The sequence below is a fragment of the Zalophus californianus genome, chromosome 1 (genome assembly GCF_009762305.2).
Source record: "Zalophus californianus isolate mZalCal1 chromosome 1, mZalCal1.pri.v2, whole genome shotgun sequence".
NCBI lineage: Eukaryota > Metazoa > Chordata > Mammalia > Carnivora > Otariidae > Zalophus > Zalophus californianus.
Window position 1 is genome coordinate 7,647,670 of NC_045595.1, and position 23,768 is coordinate 7,671,437.

At 56.9% G+C, this 23,768-nt stretch overlaps 1 protein-coding gene across 7 annotated transcripts; it reads right to left on the minus strand.

Moving 5' to 3' along the window:
• Positions 1-204: 204 nt before the first annotated feature.
• On the minus strand, positions 205-19,915 carry TYK2 (tyrosine kinase 2). Of its 7 annotated transcripts, none has more exons than XM_035726118.1 (25): positions 19,800-19,915; positions 18,822-19,004; positions 18,380-18,595; positions 14,824-14,947; positions 14,540-14,687; positions 14,024-14,187; positions 12,031-12,397; positions 11,367-11,567; positions 11,092-11,249; positions 9,038-9,146; positions 8,757-8,946; positions 8,550-8,653; positions 8,272-8,454; positions 8,087-8,174; positions 7,025-7,152; positions 5,977-6,112; positions 5,737-5,891; positions 4,862-5,012; positions 4,439-4,536; positions 4,010-4,202; positions 3,599-3,717; positions 3,098-3,270; positions 2,745-2,862; positions 1,532-1,642; positions 205-1,443 (listed from the first exon to the last, which is right to left on the minus strand). In XM_035726118.1, exons 3-25 carry the CDS (start codon positions 18,573-18,575, stop codon positions 1,309-1,311), a joined length of 3,549 nt encoding a protein of 1,182 aa, XP_035582011.1. In that variant the 5' UTR covers positions 18,576-18,595; positions 18,822-19,004; positions 19,800-19,915; the 3' UTR covers positions 205-1,308. The 7 variants fall into 7 exon arrangements, 5 of the variants coding, with proteins under 5 accessions (XP_035582011.1, XP_035582019.1, XP_035582020.1 ...); XM_035726126.1 differs by lacking the exon at positions 19,800-19,915 and adding an exon at positions 19,685-19,765; XM_035726127.1 differs by lacking the exon at positions 18,822-19,004 and having other exon boundaries at positions 19,800-19,872.
• Between the last annotated feature and the right edge of the window lie 3,853 nt (positions 19,916-23,768).

The following is a 23,768-nucleotide window of genomic DNA, read 5'->3' on the forward strand; positions in this document are numbered from 1 at the left end:
CTGACCTCAGGATCGTGAGATCAAGCCCTGTGCTGGGCTCCACACATGGGGAGTCTGCTTGAGATTCTCTCTTCCTCTCTCTCTGCCCCTCCCGCTCGTGCTTGCTCTCTCTCAAATTCATACATCTTTAGGAAAAAAAAAAGCAAAAATAAATCATTTCCTTTAAAAAAATAAACACTTTGGCAAACACCGGATTAACAACAATATCAAATGTTTATTAAGTACATTGTTTCCATGTGTCTCTGCTAAGCCTCTGACATAAAGAACCTCATTAGCTATTTACATTAGTCCTCTGAGGTAGCAAGCATGACCATGCCCAGTTCAGAGTTGAGAACTAAGGTCCAGAGAGGGAGAGCCATTTGCCTGAAGTCACACAGGCAGGAAAGGGTGAACCTGGCAGGCTTATCTACGTGGGGTAGAGCCCCTCCAAGGCCTCCATCCTCTGTTGATCTATGTAGCAAGTAGTTACTGGGAGCCTTCTGTGCTCTAGGTACTGGCCTGCTAGCTGGTGACTCAGAGGTGAGCAAAGGTCGAAGAGTTTAGTCTGGCTTCTTCTGCAGTACCCTGCTCTAGCTGCAGTCCCTACGAGAGCAAGCACTTGCTGAAGAAGGGCCCAAGGATCACAGCCTCCAGCAGAGAAAAGATGAGTTTATTACCAGCTATTGGAAATGGTGGGTGTTAACTAAGGCTGGGAGCTGAGGGGGTGGCAAAAAGATCGGATTCAAGGGCCTGATTAGGTCCTTGCTTGTCCTGGGTCCCTCGGACGCCTGTGCCAGGCTCACAACCGTGGACGGTATGGCAGTTTGAAGGGCTGCATACCCTCAAAATTCTCCCGTTGAAATCCCAATGCCCGACGTGATGGTATTAGGAGGTGGGCCTTTGGCAGGTGCTAGGTCATGAGGGTGGAGCCTTCCTAAGTCTCCTTATAAAAGGGACTCCAGAGAGATCCCGAGTTCCCCCCACCCTATGAGGACACAGCCAGAAGGTGTGGGCTATGAACCAAGACGAGGGCCTTCGGCAAAACATGACTATGCTGGAGTCCTGATCTGGGACTTCCCAGCCTCCCGAACTGTGAGAAATAAATTTGTCTATAAGCCACCCCATCTGTGGGATTGTTACAGCAACCCAAAGGGAGTAAGACAGAAGGAAAGTCACTTCACAGAGGTGGGATCGCCAGTCAGGAATAAGGCACGGGGAATGGTAAGGCCGACCTCTCCCTGTCAGGTTCCTCTGGGGGCGGGGAGGCCCTCTGGGTGGGTGCCTGCTCCAGTCCCCCCACCCCACCCCGCCCCGAGCTGCTGGTAGGCTTCAGCACACACTGAACACGGAGGCAGCCTGGCCTTGGTATTTCTCCTGGACTGTCTTGAGAATGGGTATGAGGTTCTGGAAGGTGGGGCGGAATGAAGCCTCTGCCTCCCAGCAGTTCTTCATGAGGAGATAGATCTGGGCAGGAAAAAAGTGGGGCTGTGGGGGCTGCTCTCTCTGCAGTCCGATGGCAGGGAGGTGAAAAGGGCGGGGGGGGGGGTCTCACCTCACAAGGACATCTCTCTGGCCGGGGCAGCCTCTCCCCTCGTTCCAGCAGCTCAGTGAGCCTCAGCACCGTCATCTGCCCCTGGGTGAGGCCTATGAGCTCGATGAATTTCTGCACGAAAACAAGACCAGCTCTTTTCAGGAGGCAAGTCTCCCTAGGTAGAGGTCAGAAGCTTGCAGGTACAGGGGTGCCAGTCCCACCTCTACCAGTTCTTGGTGCATTAACTAGATTTATGACCTCATCTCTCTGGGCCTCGGGTTACTCACCTGTAAAATGGGGTCGTCACATCTACCACTGGGCTATTGTGATAGTTAGGTAACTAATACTCATAGAGTAAGTCTGAAGTAGGGGTTTGCTATTAAGTCTCTCGGCAAACTGTTTCCATCTGTCCAGAATCTTTTCTCCCCCCCTTTCTTACAATGGCACTCTGATTTGCTTTGGGACAAACTCCTAGCCTAGGGGCGCCTGGGTGGCTCAGTCCTTAAGCGTCTGCCTTCGTTTCAGGTCATGATCCCAGGGTCCTGGGATCGAGCCCCGCATCGGGCTCCCTGCTCCACGGGGAGCCTGCTTCTCCCTCTCCCTCTCCCACTCCCCCTGCTTGTGTTCCCTCTCTCCCTGTGTCTCTCTCTGTAAAAGAAATAAAATCTTTAAAAATAAACAAACTCCTAACCTAGCCTTAGTTCCTCCCCCAGCCCAGGCCTGGCCAATGACCGTGGCTTGTGGCTACACAGTGATAGGCTCCGTGGTAGACCCAGGAGCCAAACTGGGCCAATCAGAAATTCCTCAATTATTCCGGGGGGGGGGGTGGGGGGGGAAGGAGGCCCTTTGGATCCCTCAGCTGGGAGGCTGAGCGCCTGAAGGGCTAGGGGGTCGCCTGAAGGGCTAGGGGGGCGGGGGCGGGGACCTGCCTGAGCTGCTACCAGAGAGCAGCTGGGCGGAGATGGAGAAAAATGGGTCTCCTGAGGACGGCTGAGCATCTGAGTCAGTCTGTGCCTCTCCGGCTGCAAACGGTTGAATAAGCGGCTTCTATTTGAGTGGGTTTCTGTCCCGATCATAGTCCAGTGCCCCCCGCCATTGCAAGGGGCCCGTTTTACACCGTGGCACTGGGAAGCCCAGGTGGGTTAAGCACTCCCTACAGTGGGAGAGCTGGGAATCCAAGGCGTGCCTTTCTAGCGCCTCTGCTTTGGGGTGGGGCTGAGGGCCTGGCTCTCACCGACGGGGGGCTCTGGCTGGAGTCACAGTAGGTCAGCAGCTCATACATGGTGACCCCGAAGGACCAGACGTCAGATGCATAGTAGAACTTACACTCCTTCAGGCACTCTGGGGCATACCTGGGGGGGATGAGGCACTCAGGCCTTGGGCCAGACCAGCTGGGAGTCCTTCCTTACCTGGGGCTTAGGGGCTCTCTGGTCCCAGTCAGGGCCCCATCCTTGCGGGGGGGGGGGGGGGGCAGGCAGTTTCCCTGGGACCAGGCACTGTCATCTGAGACCCCAGCATCTATCCCCTTCACCCTGTCTGCTAAAGGTGACCCTGACACCCCACTCCAGTCGGGTCCTGTCTGGTCACCAGAATACGGGGCTGTCCCCATCTTCCCGCACGCGGTAGTACTCATGGCCTTCAGGCACAGCCTTGGCTAGGCCAAAGTCCCCGATTTTGACCAGCCTGTCGTTGTCCAGCAGCACGTTGCGGGCAGCCAGGTCTCGGTGCACGTAGTGCTGTGCGTGAAGGTAGGCCATGCCCTGGGGGAAGGGCGAGTCAGGCTCAGTGGGGCAGGGCAGAGCCTGAGGAGCGCGGGGCCGAACTGGAAGGGGGTGGGGGGGTGGGGGGTCAGTCAGGTCAGGATTGCGGGGACCAGGCAGGCGCGGGCAGGGTGGCGGCTGGGAGCAGCAGAAGGGCGCGGGGCTGGCAGCAGGGGTGCAGAGAATCGGGAGGGACTAAGCTGCTGGAAACTGGGTGGGCTGCGGAGCCAGCCCAGGAGTGGGGACTGGTGAGCAGACGGTATGGGGCCATCAGGCCAGGCCGAGGAGGAGGGGGCCGGGCGCAAGGAACAGGGGCCGGTGGGCCCACCTCACAGATCTGCTGGGCGAAGAGAAGCAGCTGCGCCAGGCCCACGCTGTGCCGGGGCAGGTAGTCCCGCAGGCTTCCCAGGGGCACGTACTCCATGACCAGCTGCACCGACTTCTCGCCTGATGCGGGAGACGGGTGGCCCACGCGGGCGATGGACGCAGGGGCTGGGGGCCGCCCGTTCTGAGCCCCACAGCTTCTCCCCCCCCCCCCGCAAGGTGGGGCCCTGCCTCGCCCACACCAGGTCCAGGCCTCAAGCGGGCCAGCCCACCCTAAAACGCATCCCCAGGTGCCCCAGCAGGGGGGCCCAGGCGGGAAGGGGGCAGCCCGGCCGCAGCCGCCCTAGCGCGTCCTCGGGCCGGTGGCTCCAGCCAGAAGCTCTAACTGGCCGCAGGCCCTGCCGGTCCCGCCCACCTGGGTCCTCGCAGCAGCCCTTGTACTTGACGATGTGCTTGTGGTAGAGCGTGCGCAGGATGTCGATCTCCCGCCTCCAGCCGCTGCGGAGCTGGGGGCCGCAGTCCGCCTTGAGGGCCTTCACGGCCACCATCTCACCGGTGCCGTCGTTCGTGGGGTCGTAGCAGGACAGGCTGACCTTGCCGAAATGACCCTGGCCCGGGGAACACGCAGGCGGCTCGGCCCTACCCCGGCTCCGCAGGCCCCGCCCCCAGCCGGGTCCGTTCGGAAAATCCTAGGCCCCACCTACTCCGTGTTAGTGGGTCTCCTTCGGGGCAAGGACTCCTCAAAGCATTAGAGCCGCCCTTGAGGCCGAAGGTCTTCTAGGCCAGGCCCCACCCATATTTCCACAGTTACCTTCAGGCCTGCCCCAGGCCCGAGGCCCCTCACCTCGCCCAGATCCCGGATCTTTTTCAAATAGCGCTTGTGGAAAATGGTGGGGTCTGACGCAGGCGAGTCGGGATTCACAGCCAAGAGGTCAGCAAGATCTAGAAGAGCCACAGTGGGTGTCCCTGAACCCCGGCCTCCTCCCCAGCAGGCCCACACTTGGGGGCACAGAGAGGGGGCCACCGCTCCCCCAGCATCTGATCTCAAATTATAAGGAAACTTTTTTTTTTTTTTGCAACGGCTGGAAAATTCTGTCATGTCCAAAATGCAGAAGTGGCTGCATCCTAATGGACACCTGGGATGGTCTCAGCACAGGCATTCGAACGCCCGTAAGACGCTGTCACACGTGACATGAGTCACTGGGCAGAAACCTCAGGCGCGCCGGGCAGGCATAAGCAGGAGTCCTGGCAATGTGGCGGGGCTCACTTTGGGGCTGCAGCTGAGTGAGGTCACGCAGGATGGTGCGGAAGGAGGGCCGCTGAGCTGGTTCATAGGTCAGGCACTGGCTGGTGAGTGTGGCCAGCTCCGGGCAGGAGGGCTGAGGAAGCCGGTGCTGCTTCTGGTAGAAGCACTCTTTCTGCCGGGAAGGAGACCCACAGCAGTCAGTGCCCACCACCCACCTCCAGGGCCCTTCCCCAAAAGACAGTCAAGCTCCCAGAGCAGGCTAGGTCCTTGTTCCGGTCATTCCCATTTTCCTGATGACGCGACTGAGGCTTGGCGGAGGGGAGCGGACTTGGCCACCACTGCAGAGCCGGGGCTCAACCCCAAGTCCAGCTGACTCTGCTGTGCTCGAGAGCAGCTCACACTAGGCCCTTCCTGCCCTGGCTCCTCCACTCTCTGCCTCCTGGAAGTTCCAACCACAATCTGAGGCCTCTGGGCCTTTGTAGATGCCGTGACCTCTGCTAGGCTGCACTTCCTAGCCTGGGTCACTGCAACACTTCTGTACTTAGATTAAAACCTTCTCTGGGAAGCCTTGCCGGACCCCTCAGCTGGTTCAGGGGAGTCCTCTGGTCCTCCCTCACCCCCACAGCCTGTGGCTTCTCCCATGACGGCCCTGATCGCTCTGCTTAAAACTGAACCATGTCACTTACTTGCTGTGTGTCCCAACAACCTTCTGGGGTAGAGACTGTTAACCCCAACTGACAGATAACCAGATGGAGCCCCAGAGAGATGAGGCCACCTATATACGTGAGGCCACACGGCCAGAGGGGAGGCAGCTCAGGACCCTGAATGTGCCCTCTAGACTCCTTGGAGGTACCAATCCCCTCTGTAGGAAGGGCCCAGAGATGCCCTGGACATACCTCAGAAGGGCCACGGCCCTGCAGAGGGGCCTCCCCGTCAAAGCAGATCTCCAGGAGGGTGGCACCAAAGCCCCATTTATCAGCTGCAGTGGTTAGGCTGTTGGCTCCTCCAGATAGGCACTCGGGGGCTGTCCAGGGGATCCGCTCCACCCGCTCTAGGGGCCAGGGTCAGAGGTCAGCGAGGGTGAAAAGAGTGGGAGGGAAGCCTGTCCCTGTACCCAGCCCTGCCCGGGTCCTCACCCTCTCTAGAAAGGGCACCCAGGCCCACACCAGGGTCGCTCAGCTTGATGAAGGGGCTAGTGCCCTCTGCCAGTCCCAGCCTCGCCAGCAGGATGTTCCGGCCACACACATTACCATGAACCAGGCTCTTGTCTTCCTGTGGTGGGGTGGAAAGGGGGCGTGACCACGGGGCGAGGCGGCGGGGGGCGGGGGGCGGGGAGCTATAGATGCTGGCCCCACTCCCATCCCACGTGGTCTCCACAGGGACGGCCCACGTGAAAAAAATAATCATGGTCAAACAAAACAAAAACAATCATGGGGATCCAAATACATTGGCATTGTGGTGGGGCAGCACTGGGTACCCAGGAGGTCCTTCCTGTCCTCCCGGAGCTGGTGGCCAAAGCTCGTGGTCGGGTCCAACTGCTGTCCTCCAACCACACCAGGCAAGCTCCTGCCCCAGGGCCTTTGCACTGGCTATTCCCGCTGCCTGAAATGCACTTCCCCAGACGCCCGCAAGACTCCTTCCTCACCTTTGGGTCACCTTAGTGGGGCCGTCCCCCACCCATCTATTTAAAACTTCACCTCTTCCCCGGACTGTAGCAACTCCTTATCCCCACCCCTGCTTTTCTCCCACAAGTTGTCACGACTTTCTAAAATACTATGTAGAGTAGTTAATCATCATTTGTTTGCCCCTCCCAACTAAAATACCCGCTCCCTAGCGACAGAGACTTTTTGTTTTGTTCTCTAGTGTATCCTCAAGGCTTAGGACAGAGCCAGGCACACAGAGGTGCTCTGGAAACTGGGGTGACTGGGGACCAGGAGGAGCTGGGACGAATGGCAAGAGGGAGTGACAGAGGGGCTGAGGTCAGGCCCCATGGGACATAGAGGGGTGAGGCGTTCTTCTCCTGGGGGAGATGGGAGCCACAGGGGTGTGTGAGCAGAAGAGGTTCGTGGAAAGATCCCCCAGGGCCAGTGTGTAGATGCAGTCATGTGTTCAGGCCCCCACACCCGATGCCGAGGCCACCGTGGCACACCCCATCGATCCCGGCCCCACCCAGAGGCCACGCACCAGATAGCTGAGGGCGCTGGCCAGCTGCTGGGCCACGGCCACCTTCCAGGCCACAGGCACGTGGCCCTTCTCCCGCCGCAGCCACACGTCCAGGGGCCCGTGCTCCACGTACTCTGTTACCATGATGTCTGCAAAGGCCCGGCCGCTGCAGAGGCTGCCCACCTGCCTCCCCCCTCCAGGACTCGGGGGTCAGGACATGGGGGCTGGGACGGTGGGTGGGGAAGGCGCTGAGGCAGAGATGCAGGGAGCGGCTTGCGAGCGACTCGGGTGAGGGGAGACGCAGGAGGGAGGTAGGCAATGTGGGTGCAGGGTGGGGAAGAGATGAATGCTGACATCTGAGTCTAGGAGGGGGAGCTGGGCAAAGCTGACACGTAAGTGACAAAGCTGAGGACGGGACTGGGAAACTGGGGGCGGGTGTAGACAAGTGGAGGTGCGGAGCTTGAGGCTGGGGCCTAAGTCATGAGAGGATCCCACAGGCTTCGGGTGCTCATGGGGTGTCGACCAGTGTTGGAGGGAAAGCAAGAGAGACAGACACATGGGGCTGCGGATCTGAGGGCTACTAGCTGGACAAGGAGTTTTGAGGTACATGCAGAGTAAGCGTAGGGGTGGGGGTAGAGCAGGAGCTGAGGTCTGGGAGGACTGGGGTGCCCAAAAGTGCTGGTGTCCGCAGGGGGTCCCACAGTGCCGGTGGGGGTCAGCGGGTAAACAGAGGCTGGGTGGTAGAGGTGTTAGGTGGTGATGGAGCTAGGGATATAGCCAGGTGTCAGGGTGTGGGTCAAGGGTGAGGGTGTAGCCAGCACTGAGATAAGGTAAGAGTCAAGGTGTAGTCCGGGGAGTGTCGGAATATAGTCAGTGGTTGGGGTACAGGTTGAAGGTCAAGTAGTCACAGGTTGAGGTGTGTAGTCAGGGACCATGGTCAAGGTGGAGCACGGAGTCAGGGGCGAGGAAGACACAGGCTGAGGGTTGGGGTCCAACCCAGGGAGTGGGCATAAGCGGGGTGCAGCCTGCAAACGGGGGCAGGTGTGAGCGGGGGTGCAAGTGGGCGCACCAGGGCTCACTCACTCTCAGAGCCGTGCACGCAGATGCCGTGTACAAAGGCCAGGTGCACGTGGGAAACCTGGCTCATGAGGCTGGCTGTCTCGTAGAAGGCCTGTGGGGACGGGGCAGGTCAGGCGGCCGCAGACCCTGACCCCTGCAGCCCTCCCCCTGCCCGCACCCCCGCCCCCCGCCCAGCTGTGCTCACTCACCAGGGCGATGTCGTGGTGACTGGGGTCCAGCACCTTGAGTACCACTCGGAGCTCTTGCCCACAGTCCCCACCGGGCGTGGGGGGGTCCTCATCATTGGCAGTGCCCTCCTTGGGGCCTCTGCCCCCCACTCGTAAGATGCCCTCATACACATTGGTCCTCGTGCCTTGGCCCAAGTGGGACAGCTGGAGGAATAGGGCACAGAGCATCTCCATGACGGGCACTCGGGGCTGCCCTCCCCAGTGCCCCAGGGGCCCCAGAGAGCTCTGACCACACGCACCTGGGTGATGTCATCCTGGCAGATCCGGTGGAAGCTGAGCTGGCTGAGGTTGGGCGGACCAGTGCTGGCCCGATGCCCCCGCATGATGATGAGGTTGGAGATCTCTGGGGGGTTGAGGTGGCATCACCAAGGGCTGGCCTGGGTTGTGGGGGGGGGCGAGGGAGGAGATGCCACCCCCACCCCACCCTAGGGCCACCCACGTCGTACCTCCCGGCCGAGGCAGGCAGCAGCGGCGCAGGGAGAAACAGTCATCACCAGCCCGCAGGGAGCAACCCTGGAGGGCAGCCCGCAGCTCCCGCACGCTGGGGAAGGACCGGTCCCAGCCCTCCAGCATGAAGCCCCCGGCCTGCAGCTCAATGGGGAATTTACGCAGGTGCAGGTGCTGTGTGCCCGGGGCCTGCGGTGGGGGGCGGGGCGGGGGGCGGTGAGCAGGGGTCCAGGCAGGGAGCGCGCCCAGCCCCAGCCCAGGACCCCCGCCCCAGGCCCACCTGCTCACGCTGGGCCACCGTGAGGATGAGGCGGTTGAGGTGGCTGGTGCTCCAATGGATGAGGTAGAGGCCATCCTCAGGCCGCAGCTTGGCCAGCACAAATGGCTCCCTGCGGGGGACAAGGGGGCCACTGTCAGGGGATGGGGGGGTACTGCGGGCCCCACGCCTGGCAGCAGGGGCACACAGGACCTGCCCGTAGGGGGGCACTCCCAGCTGGGACAAATGTCAGACATGGGCACTTATGTGGTGACGTGGAGTCTGAGCACATACACACACCAGTGTGACGCTGTTGCGCACAGGACAACTCACAGGATGAAAGAGGTACCGGGACAGGCATGCGCGCGGGGCAACGGTCAGGCAGCGCCACTAACCAGTAACGCACAGAGACAGGAGACAGCGATCAGATACCGGATGGACACATGCCCAGCCAGCCACTCTGCCACACGGTGGGCAGTCTGTCACACACGCACCGCACAACAATCACAGACACACCCACTGCGATAGGGTGGCATAGGGGCCTCGACATCCCAGGCCCAGAGGTGACAACTGTCATGAGCACAAACAGGCACGACACGTGACGCCACCACCCGGGCCCAGACACCCACACACGCGGGGGCTCACATGCTCCTGTCCACCGAACGCCCGTGTCTCCCCAGAGCCCCTGTGCCGAAACCCACCCCCCCCCCCGACGTGATGGAGCAAGGAAGTGGGGCCTCCAGGGGCTGAGTAGGCAGAGGGTGGAGAGCCCATGGATTGGATTTGTGCCCTTTTACAAAAAGGACTGCAGAGAGCTCCCCTGCCCCTTGCCCCATGTGAGGGAGGACCCAGCCGGAAGCTGGCAGTCTGGGGACCAGGGTGGGGGGCTCTCCACCAAACACTGGACCTGCCTGCACCTTGAACTTAGGACTTCCAGCCTCCAGAACCGTGATAAATCGAGGTCCGCTGTTTTTTTTTGTTTGTTTTTTTGTTTTTTTAATTTTATTTATTTGACAGACAGACACAGCGAGAGAGGGAACACAAGCAGGGGGAGTGGGAGAGGGAGACGCAGGCCCCCCGCGGAGCAGGGAGCCCGATGTGGGGCTCGATCCCAGGACCTGGGACTATGACCTGAGCCGAAGGCAGACGCTTAACAACTGAGCCACCCAGGCGCCCCGTGAGGTCCGCTGTTTCTGTATCACCCACTCAACAGCACTGTTATAGCCACCCAAACAGACAAGGACACCCGCGGATGGGGCCCACGGACCCCCGTCGGGGGGCGCACACTGGGCAGTGACCTGGCACCACCCTGGCCCTCGAGAGACAGAATGGCCACTCCACCCTCCTCTGGCGTAAAGACTAGGCTCCTAGGGGTCAGACCTCTCAAGACACCTCAACGGCTAGTCCTGCTGTCACAGGTGGGATGGGTGGACAGCCAGAAACAGGCATGATGACCACATAAGCTCGGAGTCATACCCTCTGACCCAGCAGCATGCAGGACGGCCACATGCATGTCTGAGGAGCCCCCGAAGCCCAGACGCTGCACGTTCTCCGCTCCATGTGTCCGGACAGAACCGCACAGGCCGGGACCTCCAATGACCGGGACAGACACACACCCACAGGGATGTGAACGCTCACGCGGACGTGTGAATGGCCACCAGCGTCTGTGCAACACACAGCTCCACAAAAACCACCCATCCCATCACCCGCCAGAACAGGCAACGACGATTTTATACGCAGTCATAAAACACAGCCACGCACCAGGCGGGCTGCTAAACGTGCAGACATGCACGGTGACAGTCCCAAACCCTGGTACCGTCATGACACGTGTCCACACCACTGCAGGCGCCCTCTCTCCCCCTACACCACTGGCGTGCACGTCTGCATGCATGCACACGCGAGTGCGTGCACTCCCACACACTAACGTGAACGCGCACCAAGACGTGAATACACAGAAACAGGCACGCACACCGCATTCACGCCTCCCCATGCCTAGAGCTGACAGTCTAGCTGGCGGCCGCCACCTCGCCCCGTCACCCGCGTGCCTGTTCCCCAACCCCCCCCACCCCAGCACTCACAGCAGGGGTCCGTGGATACCGTCCTGGATGCTCATCACTAGCCGTGGCGGAGCCACCTCGTGGCACAGGTAGTGGCTCGAGTCAGCGGTCAGGCGGAAATAGCCGTCCACCAGCGACACCAAGGACAGGGCCATGGCCCGGGAAGGCAGGGTCAGCTCCTGCAGGGCAAGGGCAGGGGTGGGGGGGGGAGTGGGTACAGACGGATGGACATCAGGCAGGCCTCGCGGGCCAGAGGTGCCCCCACCCCCTGCCAAGCCTCCAGCCCCAGGCCCCACCAGGCTCTTGTTGTCCTGACAGCGGATGCTGACGTGGCGTTCCTTCAGCACCACGTGCGTGATATCCTTGAAGTCACAGAAGTAGGCCCAGGGCGCTTCCTGAGGCCTGTCCTCGGGCTGGTTGCCCACCTCTGGGACCTTGGTTTTCTTCCCAAATGGGCCAGCACGGGGATTCCTGCTGCTGCCATCACCTCTGGGACCCTGGAAACCCAGCACGTGGGGCAGGTGGATGAAGCAGGGCTATGCCCGTTTAGTCTCCCACACACTCTCCCTGGGGGGAGGCCGGAGCTGCAGGGACTGGGGGATGCTCCTCAGGCATCCGCACTCGAGTCTGTTTCATTGATAGAATGGGGACCCTCCCCCAAGAGATCCACACTCCAGAAGCCAGAACTCAGGGAGGAAGAGAGGAAGAGCCGGGCGCTCGCACCCCCAGATACCAGACAGGGGTTCCTCAGAGGTGCAGACCCCAGAAATTAGGTCCCCAGGGGGTAGAGACAGAGGACACTCCCCGGGAAAACCACCCCAGGGAACAGACAGACATAGCCCAGAGCCACGTGGGGAAAAGGCTCACGGTAGTCCCCCTTGGAGGCCAAGGCCAAAGCTGAGCAGGAGCCCCAGCCCCAGCCCGACCTGGACCGCTAGATGGAGGAGGCATTCTGCTCACCTCTGCGTGTATCGGCCGCCACTGGATGCCACCCGTGCCCGTCACCAGCACCTCATGAGTGGGGGGCCCGGTGGCCAACTCCGGCCCAGGCTCTGAGGGAGCCTGCCCGCCGTCCCGGATGTAGTAGGGCTCCCCGACGGCCTGGGCCGGCAGCTCCAGGTGGCACACGGGCAGGCGCTCAGTGCCAAAGCGGGGTGCCAGCAGCTCGAGCGTGGCCAGGTATTTGACCATGATGACCTGCTGTGACACGTGGCCTGGCTGGAAGGCCCGCACGAACCTGCGGAAGATGTTCCGCAGGCGCAGCCGCGTGAGCGCGTTGTGCTGCCGGATCTGCAGCCGGAAGGAGCGTGGGATGCAGTCCTTGAAGCTGGGGGCGGACAACCAGGAAGGGCTGGTCAGGAGCCCAGGGCTGCAGGCCTAGCCGGGTGCCATTGGGCAAGTGGCTTAGCCCCTCTGAACCTCAGCTGCCTTGTCTAGAAAATGGGCAGGCTGTCATGCAGGGCAGAAGAGAACACAAGGAAGGGCCGGCGCAGGGAGGCTGGGTGGGGTCAGAATTCGGGAGGAGACGAGGGGGCTAAAATCCCAGCTCTTGGACAACTTCCTCAGGCCCTAAAGGGCTCTGTCTTCTCTTCCGTAAGGTGGGGTCAGACAGGGCCCAGCTCCAGGGCTGAGACAATTAGGGCGGCTGACTGGCACATCCTAAGGAAGATGTGACCGTCAGGGGCTCTCACTGTTGGAGAAGTCATATTGCTTTTATCACCGGTGTTATGATTATCAACAGATAATCTCCCTCTGCTCCTCCCAAAGCCCCACCCCCTCACCCCTTCCCTCACTGCCTGTCTGGCATCCAAACCAGTAGAGCTCCCTTATGTAACAGATTTCTCCGTGTCCCTCTCTCCCACCCCTTGGCCAGAGGGATCCTAAAGCTCGAGGTTTTAGCTGACTCCTGTCCCCACTTCCAGGCTTCCCAGGGCTCCCAACGGCCCTTGGGAGAAAGGCCGCCTGACTAGAGCCCTGTGGACTCCTGCTCTCGGGCCCTCGTATTCCAAGTTCAGAACCCCAAGAAACAGGCCTTTGCTGCCTACTGCCTCTGGACCTTTGTATATGCTTTTCCCTCTGCCTAGAATGCTTTGCCAACGTATTCCACATAGGGATCAAGCTGACTCAACCTTCAGGTCTTAGCAGAAATGTCACCTCCCCTGGGAAGTGTTTTCTGCCGTCCAGGCTAGAGAGGGTACTTCCTCTGGGCTTGCCAGCACCCTGGACTTCGCTGTCCCAGCCCGAGTCTTCCAGAGTGATAACGCAACAGGGACAAAAAGATACGTGCTTTAAGGAACACTGCTGGTCCTCAAAGATCCGTACCTCCTCCAGGCAGTGCACCCTGATTACCCGGGCCCTCACGGCAATGGCGGAGCCCACAGCTGGCTCCCAGCTCCCCACACCCCTGTGTCTGTCCTTCCCCAGAATCCTAAGGAATTCTCCAAGCTCACTCTGCTCCAGCCACACATCCTCCATCGTATCAGGCAGGCCTCAGGGTCTTTGCACGGGATGTGCTCTCTGTTTAGAATGCTCTTCTCCCAGACACTCGCAAGCCTCCCACCTTCACTTCCTTCACACCTTTGAATTTGAATGCTATGTTCTCAATGAGGTAGCCCCGAACGACCCAAGTTGAAATTGTACACCCCTCCCTCTCTGACACTCTCCTTCCTCCTTTCCTGCCTAATTTTTCCCCTCTGCATTTATCACCATTGGAAACACTGGACCTTTCACTTTTGTATTTTGTTTACTGCCTGTCTCCTTCACCAGATGTGAGCCCGGGAGGGCGGTGACTGCTGTCTGACTTGTTACTATTGCGGCCTCAACACCCAGAACTAGTGCTAGTACCACCGCAGGTATACAGCAGGTACTAGAGATAAGTGTTGAATGAAAGCACGGCAGTACGCGAGGTCTCTCGCGGCTCCCAGACGCCCCTGCCCGCCCCATTCCCAGATACCTGATCTTCTTGGCCACCTTCCCCAGGGGGATGCCGTGGTAGAGAGCAAGGTGGCAGAGATGCAGGAAGGCCATGCCCAGACTCTCGTTCTTAAAATGGTGGATCTCCTCCTCGCTCGACAGCTCTGACAGCGATGCCACGTCATTCACAAACTCATGCTTGCCCTGGGGATTGGGCGGGGATTGGGCAGAAAGGGAGGCATGAGCACCCACTCCCTCCCCAGGTTCTGTCCACCCTGGGGATGGGAGGGAACCCCTGTTTCCTGGAAAGGCCAAATACACAGCACGTGTGCCTCCTCTGTTCAACCCTCGGCCTGTGGCAGACATCCCGAATTGATCACAGCACTTTTTCCCGTGCAATCCCGTGTCTCAGGACCCTTCGGTTCAGGTGGCCAGAGGATCCAAGGTGGCATGAGTTGAAATCTATTAGCTTTAGTGAATTGGGGAGAGAGGAGAGGCTCCTCAACTACCCCTAAGTCCCTCACAAATAGTGCTACTTCCCTAGCTCTACACACACCTGCTCAAAGAGGTACTCAAAGGAGGCTGGGTCCAGCAGTTGCATCCCCTGCTCTGCCTGTTCTGAGGAAGACTTGGGCCCTGGGGGCCCACAGCGGTATACAGCCGGCTCCTGAGGATTCGTGCCATGCCAGTTCCGGAAATAAAACCTGCAAGACGGGATGGAGAGGTCGCTGCTGGGGCTTAGCATGGACTTAGACTTAAGACAGCTCCAGGAAGGTGGGGTACAGGGGAGCAAGGGCACAGAACAAAAGGGGACAAGGCTCCCAAGGGGTCATCACCCACCTCATGCGGAAGTACAATGTCAGGCTCATGTCTCCGGAGATCTCCAAGACGTGGTTTGGGGGCAGCCAGACCTGAGCCTGGGCATCGAAGAGAGCAAAGAGATTGAGGCAGGACGGAGTGATGCCTGGAACAGAGGGTCAGGAACAGAGAAAGAGGGTCAGGAGGCAGCACCTGCTGCCATCTGCCTTGTGGATGCCCAGACCTGCCGTTTCCCCTCACAGGCCTTCCCTCCCTGGGCCTCCTCCTGCCCACAGAGGACAATGAAACATGGTGACCATGCTGTGGTTTCACAGACTACATTTCCCATCCTCCTTTGCAGCTGGGATGGGGCCACAGGACCAGTTTCTGGCCAATGGGATGTTGGCGAAAGGGACACACAGATTTCTAGGCCTGGAAATAAACTCTTAACATCTCCTCCGCCTCAGGGATGTTAAAGACCCCTTGTGCCAAAGGTATGAGACAGAGGTGAATCATCTAACCTGCATTAGATTTTAGGTAAACCTTCATTGTCTTGACCCAGGAAAACGTGGGGGGTTGCTTGTAAGGGCAGCAAGAACCTACCCTAGACCGACCAGCCCAACTCTACAAACTGCTAACGCATTGCCGGGTCTCTCTCTGAACGCCAACCCTGGAGGAATATTCAACTACTTCCTGGCTATCTCCCCCTGGACATCACAGCCCCCTTAGATGTGCCTTCTTCTAAAGGGGCCTCATCCCAGGTCCCCAAACCTGCCTCTTGTCTGCCCAGTTTTTTAAGCTAGAACTTGGTCCTTGTTCTCACCTTCGCTCGAAACCCACATCAGATGGGTCACAAGGCCTGCTCTTCCGCATCCTCCATCTCTGGGACCCTTCAAACCCAAAGCCCAGCCCTAGCCCAGCCTCCAGACTTGCTGCCATTCCCCACACCGGCCACCCAAGGCATCCTTTTATACACATCACTTGAAAACGTTATCTAAGTCCATTCAGAATAATTTATCATCACCAAAGTACAGCCGCAAGACGTAAAACTTGCCCCTGCCTACATCCACCTCTTCTCCCTTGCCACAAAGAGTTAACCATACTCCTGAACTAGAGTTCATCATTCCCATATCCTCTATGACCTAGTCTCAAATGATATAAACTCTAAACGCAATATTACACAAAGGTGTCCTTCTACAATTTACTTTTTCATGTTACAACAGGTTTTATTTATTTAAAGATTTTTATTTATTTGACAGAGAGAGACACAGCGAGAGCAGGAACACAAGCAGGGGGAGCGGGAGAGGGAGAAGCAGGCTTCCCACCGAGCAGGAATCCTGATGTGGGGCTCGATCGGACCCTGGGATCATGACCTGAGCCAAAGGCAGATGTTTAACGACTAAGCCACCCAGGCGCCCCTACAACAGGTTTTAAAACCTCACACATGAGGGGTGCCTGGCCAGCTCAGCCGGTAGAGCATGTGACTTTTTTGTTTTCTTAAAGGTTTTATTTATTTATTTGAGAGAATGAGAGAGAGAGAGAGAGCATGAGAGGGGGGAGGGTCAGAGGGAGAAGCAGACTCCCCGCTGAGCGGGGAGCCCGATGCGGGACTCGATCCCAGGACTCCAGGATCATGACCCGAGCCGAAGGCAGTCATCTAACCAACTGAGCCACCCAGGCACCCGCATGTGACTCTTGATCTTGGGGTCATGAGTTCAAGCCCCATGTTGGGTGTAGAGATTACTTAAAAAAATTAAATTAAAAAAAAAAAACACTTCACAAATGATATGTGTAACTTTGGTTAAATTTCCCTTTTCCTGATTGTATAGCTTTCCAGCATTCAACCTTACTGCAATTTGTGTGTTCTCCTGTAGAGGGTACTTTGAGATGGTCTCCCACTCTTCACTAAGATACATGAAGCAGCTCCCAACATTCTTGTATGTGTCTCCTAGAACACATGAGCTGAGCGTCTGAACGATGAATATCTAGAAGTGGAACTGTGTGGCCTCAGGGAATATATGTTCCAACAATGTTGGATGATGCCAATGGCTTTCCAAAGTTGCTGGGTCCAAGTGTACTGCCTCCCACAGAAGGAGACTGCCTCCTTGCAAGACAACTTCCCAAAGAACCAATCTGACTCTTTCACTCTCTGGCTTAAACCTTCCATGGTTCCCCATTGCCCCATGAGAAAGCCCCACCCCCTCAGCACAGAATAACCATGACCTGGGGGGCGCCTGGGGGGCTCAGTCGGTTAAACTGACTCTTGATTTAGGATGAGGTCATGATCTCAGGGTTGTAAGATGGAGCCCCAAGTCAGACTTCACGCTCAACGGGGAGTCTGCTCGGGATTCTCTCTCTCTCCCTCTCCTTCTGCCCCTCCCCCGCCTCACTAAAATAAATAAATCTTAAAAGAAATAATAACTATGACCTGGACCTTGACAATTATGCTCCACTTTCAATTCCTACTTCCCTTTTCAAATTCTTGAAACTGACACTCCAGTTACTCTTAAGATCTTTTGCTTCCTTAAACCGATCAGGCGGTCTAGGCTCTTTACACATACTGTTTCTTCTGCTGGGCATGTTTCACATCACTTCTGCTGATACCTGTCAGAGCTCTTGAAGGATCAGCCACCAAGGGGAAAGTACGAGGTGTGGTAGAAATCCACCATGAGGACCCCATCCAGTTGTGGGGAAGGGCGTTTGAGAGGACTTCCCAGAGGAAGGGGCATATAAGCAAGGTCCAATTGGACAGACTTTCTTCTCCTCTGGAAGAAGAAATGATAACTTTTGGTACCTCTACTACAGGCTCTTTCAGCCATTCCACAGTTCCTTACTGCTCTCCGGAGAAAGTATAAATGTAAATGCTGGACTCCTCCCTCTGGCATTTAAGGCACTGTAAGATCTGGCCCTGGCTGACCTCTCCCCCTCATCTCCTACCTGGAGGTCACTGCCACCCTGGTGTCCTGGTTCCCAACCCTCACCCGCCAGTCTATTCCCTGCATAGTAGCCAGAGAGCGCCTGTGACGCCTGAGTCCAGTCACGTCCCTCCTTTGCTCACAGTCCTCTGTGGCTCCCACCTCACTTGGAGTCAAGAGTCACATGCCCTGCCAACTGAGCCAGCCAGGCTCTCCTCTCCTGAATTTTTAATTTTTCTCCATCATCTACCTCTGCTCTCCCACATAGTTTTCTTTTTTTTTTTAATATTTTATTTATTTGAGAGACAGCGAGCGAGTGAGCGAGCACGAGTTGGGGTGGGGAGAGGCAGAGGGAGAAGCAGACTCCCCGCTGAGCAGGGAGCCTGATGTGGGGCTTGATCTCAGGACCCCAAGATCGTGACCTGAGCCGAACGAAGGCAGACACTTAACCGACTGAGCCACCCAGGCGTCCCTCTCACGTGGTTTTCTTATTCATTGTGTTTCTTGCTAGTTTTCCTATTGGAATATCAGCTCTCCAAAGGCAGTGATTTGGGGCTGGCACACTGTAGTTGCTCAATGTCTGCTGAATGAACGGGCAGACAGACGGACGGACAGACAGATGGATGGGCCCAGCAGCTGTCAGCACCTCCACCCCTGCCACAGGGCTGATGCCCCAGACTCACCGACTTTTTGTGCAATGTGGATGCAGACCTCCTCTGCGGTCAGTGTGGCCTCGCTGAAGGTGACCCAGGGGTCCCCGCCGCCAGGGCCAGCCCAGTGCAGAAGGACCTTCAGGCCTCCCCTGGTGGCCATGGGCTGAGCTCCATCGCCATCAGGCCTGCTGTCCCTGGTGGTGGCACCCCAATGGCACAGAGGCATGCTTTTGACAGCTGGCTTGGCTAGAAAGAGAGAGGCCATCAGCCCCCAGATGTTAGCCCTAAGGGGAAGATTCTAGAACCCACTCATTGTGTGACTTTAGGCATCCATTTCCCCTTCTGAGCCCATTTCTACATCTGTCTGATGGAGTTAGGGTACACGTCCACACCTGTTAGGTTTGTCATGAACAACACTGAACCTCTTTATTGGACAAACATGCACCAATATAAAAACCTGCTTTGAACCCACCTTCCCTAAATCACCAGGCAGGCAGGTGTGGTCAGAAAGACCAGGGAGTGAATCTTGGCTCTCCCCGTGTCAACTCAAGCAAGTCACTTAGCCACACTGGGCCTCAGTTTCCCCATCGGAAAACGAAGATGCGGAGAGCATTGCCACGAAAAGAAGGCTGTGACATCCCCACAGCACCTAGCCCTTGATGCAGGCATGAAAAAATAACAAATATGACAAAAACAAAAATAAAATCATTATTATTGATTCCACCGTTCTGATCGTCTTTCTTTTGCAGGCCAAGATTCCTACCTCCCACATCTACCCCCACGAACGACCCCAGGCCCTGCTGACTACCCTGAGCCTAGGAGGGGTTGTGTTTCCCCTCTCCCCTCATCCAGCTGCCGGACTTTTCGAGAGCCAGGCCCAGGGCTCAAGCCTCCAAGTTCTCCAGTTTTAAAATAAACAGTGATGGGAAGAAGAGCATGTCGTCATAGCACAATGCCAGATTCCTCAGGAATCAGCTCCTCTCTGGGCCTGTTTCCTGGTCTGGAAAATGGGCATATATAGCAGTCTCTCCCCCAAAGGGGTGTTGGGAGGATTCAATGAGATGAGGGAGGGGAAGCGCTCAGCACAGAGCCTGGCGTGCGGTACATACTTAATAAATGTTCGCTATTATTATATGCTACCATTTGAGAAAATACGGATGGGGTTCTGGGGATGCCCATTTCCTTCTTCCTCGTCCCCACTGGGTGCAGAGCCAGCTTGGCAGATGCAGTAGGAGTGACGTCTGCACCCAGGAGGCCCGCCCCCCTCCTCCCAACCGCCCCCCCCCCCCGCCCAAAGCCTCGCTGGCTGGGGCAGGAGCCGCGATGGGCACCCACCAGGCATCGGTGTTTCTATCCACCCCCTGCCAAGCGCAGCCTCCCGCCGCGCCTCCCACCGCACCTCCCGCCGGCCGCTGCCCTCCAGAGGACCTCCCGGGGTTTCCAGGCTCACCCTTTCCCCCCGGACTCTGGCTCGAACCCCGAACCCCGCCCCGCAGTCCCGGGCAGCCACCGCCAAATCTCCTCCGGGCCACCGCCTCCCATTGGCCGCCTGAAATGAGCATAGTCATTGGCCGCCGTTGTGACCCGTCGCACGTAGCCACTGGTCCTTTCGTTGCAATAGCGGCGCTCCTATTGGTCTTCAGCTTCATTTTTTTAACCCTCAACCGCGATTGGCTGGGTCGGCACCTGGATGTGCCGCAGCGTCAGCGATTGGCTGCTGGGGGGGGGGAAGTGGGCGGAGATGCGGAAGGGGTGGCTGGTAGGCGGGGCTCGAGAGTGCGGCCTTCGAACGGCGCCGCGATATCGATTTCCCACGCGGGCGGTTGGCCCAAGTGAGACTTTCGGGCCTGGTGTAAACATCTTGTCCTCACTTTGGTCCGACCCCCTGGCGTGTGACTCCATTCCATCCTGCCTCGCTTCCCTGGTCTCCGCCTGGCCAGCTCCACCTAGCTGGATGAAGAACCCCCCCCCCCACACACACACACACACTCGCGAGAGGCATTTCCGGCCCACCCGTTCAGATCCTCTTCCTGATCACCTGCTCTGAGCCTGTCCAAGTAGCCGCTTGGAAGCCCCACCTGATGTGACTTCTTTTTTTTTTTTAAGATTTTTTTATTCATTTTATTCATGAGAGACAGAGGGAGAGAGAGAGGGAGAGAGAGAGAGAAGCAGAGGGAGAAGCAGGCTCCCAAGGAGCAGGGAGCCCGACGCGGGACTCGATCCCAGGACCCCGGGACCATGACCTGAGCCGAAGGCAGACGCTTAACCATCTGAGCCACCCAGGCGCCCCTGATGTGACTTCTAATCAACACACAGCAGCAAGTCGCTGTCGTTTACCAAGAAGGCTATGCACTGAGTGTTTTCATGCAGTATCTCACTTGATCCTGGCAGCAGTCCTCTGGGGGCTTATGTTATCCCCATTTCTCCGAGCAAGAAACTGAGGCACAGAGAGGTGACAGAGACCCTCTCCTTGACCACACTAATCTGAGCCTATCTTCAGCCTGCTGGGTTCAATCGGAGCAAAGATTCCTTTTAAGCCATCCCCCACCTTTGGGGCGCCTGGGTGGCTCAGTCGTTAAACATCTGCCTTCGGCTTGGGTCATGATCCTGGCGTCCTGGGATCGAGCCCCGCATCGCTCCCTGCTCCGCGGGGAGCCTGCTTCTCCCTCTCCCACTCCTGCTTGTGTTCCCCCTCTCTCTCTGTCAAATAAATAAAATCTTAAAAAAAAAAGTCATCCCCCACCTTTGATATCTGATCAAGTTCCTCCCAGTTGGTGTCCACAGAAAATTGGAGAGTTGTTTGGTGCGGAAAACCCACATATTGGGTATCAGAAGTATTGTGAGTAGAGAAAGTTTTCCTTTACCATGCATTAAAGAAGGCTTTCCCTGGCTTCACCTGTGGGCCCAGTTTTAAAGAACAACAGTAATAAACCGACTACCCAGGCCAAGAAATAAACTCTCACCCATCCCCAGAAGCTCCCCGCTCTAAATCAGCAAGCCCATTTTTCTGTCTCTTGGCCTGCTGTATTTTTTTCTGCAGTCTTCATGACAACCCGACATTTCACTGGAAGTTTCAAGCAGTGATTTTAATGCCTGTCCACTCTAGTATGTCAGCTCCACAAGGGAGGGGTCTGTGTGGTTCTCCACTGCATTCTCCGCGCCTGGAATTATGCCTGGCACCCAGTAGCTGCCCAAAAGGTGGTGGGATGAATGGCCTAGGGAGCCCTCTGGGCCTGAGCTGCTGTCCTGCTTGCTGCAGAAAGGCTGACTATGACCTTCCGGCCTCAGCTTTCTCTCTGCCCCTCAGCGTGCAGCAGCAGGAAGTCAAAGTTGCCAGATTCCTCAACAGCCAGCTGGGTGAGGTGAGGCAGCCTCCACTGGACCCGGAGGCTGGACCACAGAGCACGGGGTGAGCCTGGGACTGGGTGTCCAGCATCCCAGGGGGACAGAAAGTGCCAGGTAACTATCATGACTAATAATAATGACGCTAATGACCCCAGTAATAAGAATATAATACTAGCTCACAGTGTCCCAGACTGCATGTGCTTAGAATTCGCTGAGCTCTTTCAGTTTCTCTTAAAGTGGAACCAGCACACCCACCTGACAGCTGAAGAAAAAAGAGACCACAGAGACTGCTGGGAAGGCTAGTGTCCTGCCCCCCAGGGCCCAAGGCCTCCTTTGCAAACTCCTCAATCAGAGACAGTTTACTGGATCGGCAGGGGGGCTCCAGGTCACCCCACCAACCATCAGGGTTTGCCCTGGATTGAGGGAGATTCCCACAAGGGACTTTCGGGGTTACAACTGGGACAGTCCTGAGCAAACTGGGACAATTGGCCACCGGTCCCCAGTGGGTTTTCAGGAGGAAGCTAGAATTGGGGGATTCCCCTGACCCTGCAGGGAGGGACCTCCCAGAGCTCCCACCAGACCAGGCAAAAGCCAAGAGTCGGTGAATTAAAAACAAAACCCCTTTGTGTTCTTTTGAATTGGAGGGTTCATGGAACAGTCAGCCCCTTCCCCAAAACAGCAGTGAGGCTGGTCAGTTTCCTGGGAATCCTTCCAAGGAAGTGCCATACCCTGTCGGGCACATGTGTGAATACATGCCTCCAGGAAATTCCCACGAGCAGTCTTAAACTGGACTTTCCTTGCTGGTCTTGGGAGGAAACAGGAGTTATACACACGAAGGCTGGAACCAGAAAGTCTGGGTTCACATCCCAGCTCAGCCACTGTGGGATCCTGGGCAGATGCTTAACTTCTCATGCTCAGTCTCTTCCTTTGCAAAATGGGGCTAATTGGAAGCTCAAACTCCAAGATGTGTCAGGAACATTAAACAAGTTAATACATGTAAGATCTTGGAACCAGGTGCAGAGTGAATGCTATTATCTTTTTCATTTAATGCTGGTTTTTGGTGATCTTTCCTTTCCCCTGCATATAGATCTATTTTGCAGAATTGTTTGATTAGGACATATTTCAGGCACTCAACAAGGGGCTGGAAAGACATAAAAACATCAGCTAGGCAAAAGGTGGAAACAACTCAGATGTCCATCTACAGGTGAATGGATAAACAAAACGTAGTATGGCCATATGATGGAGTATTCAGTCATAGCAAGGAATGAAAGCTCTGACACATGCCACAACATGGATAAACATTGAAAACAATATGTTGCGGCGCCTGGGTGGCTCAGTCGGTTAAGCGTCTGCCTTGGGCTCAGGTCAGGATCAAGCACCACGTCCCGTCTGACTCCCTGCTCAGCGGGGCGTCAGCTTCTCTCTCTCTCTCTGCCCCTCCCCCGAACATGCTCTGTCTCTCACTCTCTCTCTCTCTCTCTCAAATAAAGTCTTTAAAAAAATTTTGGGGGGGTGCCTGGGTGGCTCAATAGTTAAGCATCTGCCTTCGGCTCAAGTCGTGATCCCAAGGTCCTGGGATCGAGCCCCACATCGGGCTTCCTGCTCAGCGGGGAGCCTGCTTCTCCCTCTCCCACTTCTCCTGCTTGTGTTCTTTCTCTCGCTGTCTCTCTCTGTCAAATAAATAAATAAAATCTTAAAAAAAAATAAAAAGAAGGGGCGCCTGGGTGGTTCAGATGGTTAAACATCTGCCTTCGGCTCAGGTCATGATCCCAGGGTCCTGGGATCGAGCCCCACATCGAGCTCCTGGCTCAGCGGGGAGCCTGCTTCTCCTTCTCCCTCTGCCTCTCTCCCTGCTCATGCTCTCTCTCTCTCTGTATCTCTGTGTCTCAAATGAATAAATAAAATCTTAAAAATAAGAATAATAAATAAATAAATAAAAGAATAAAAATTTTTTTAAAAAATAGGCTACAATTCATCTGTCTCTTCTCCCATGGATGGACAGTTAGTGTGGTTTCCAAGTGGTGCCAAGAAACATTCTTATACCGTCGTTCTTTTTTTAAAAGAATTACTTATT

Bases quoted from the DNA above. Each gene is read 5' to 3' on its own strand.
- TYK2 (XM_035726117.1), bottom strand. From the start codon at position 18,614: ATGGCCTCTCTCTTTCTAGCCAAGCCAGCTGTCAAAAGCATGCCTCTG. The intron at 8,947-9,037 runs GTGGGCCTGGGG...CCCCCACCGCAG, and splicing joins CGGTGGCCCAGCGTGAGCAG to GCCCCGGGCACACAGCACCT. The intron at 4,203-4,438 runs GTGAGGGGCCTC...TCCCCGGGCCAG, and splicing joins AGATCCGGGATCTGGGCGAG to GGTCATTTCGGCAAGGTCAG.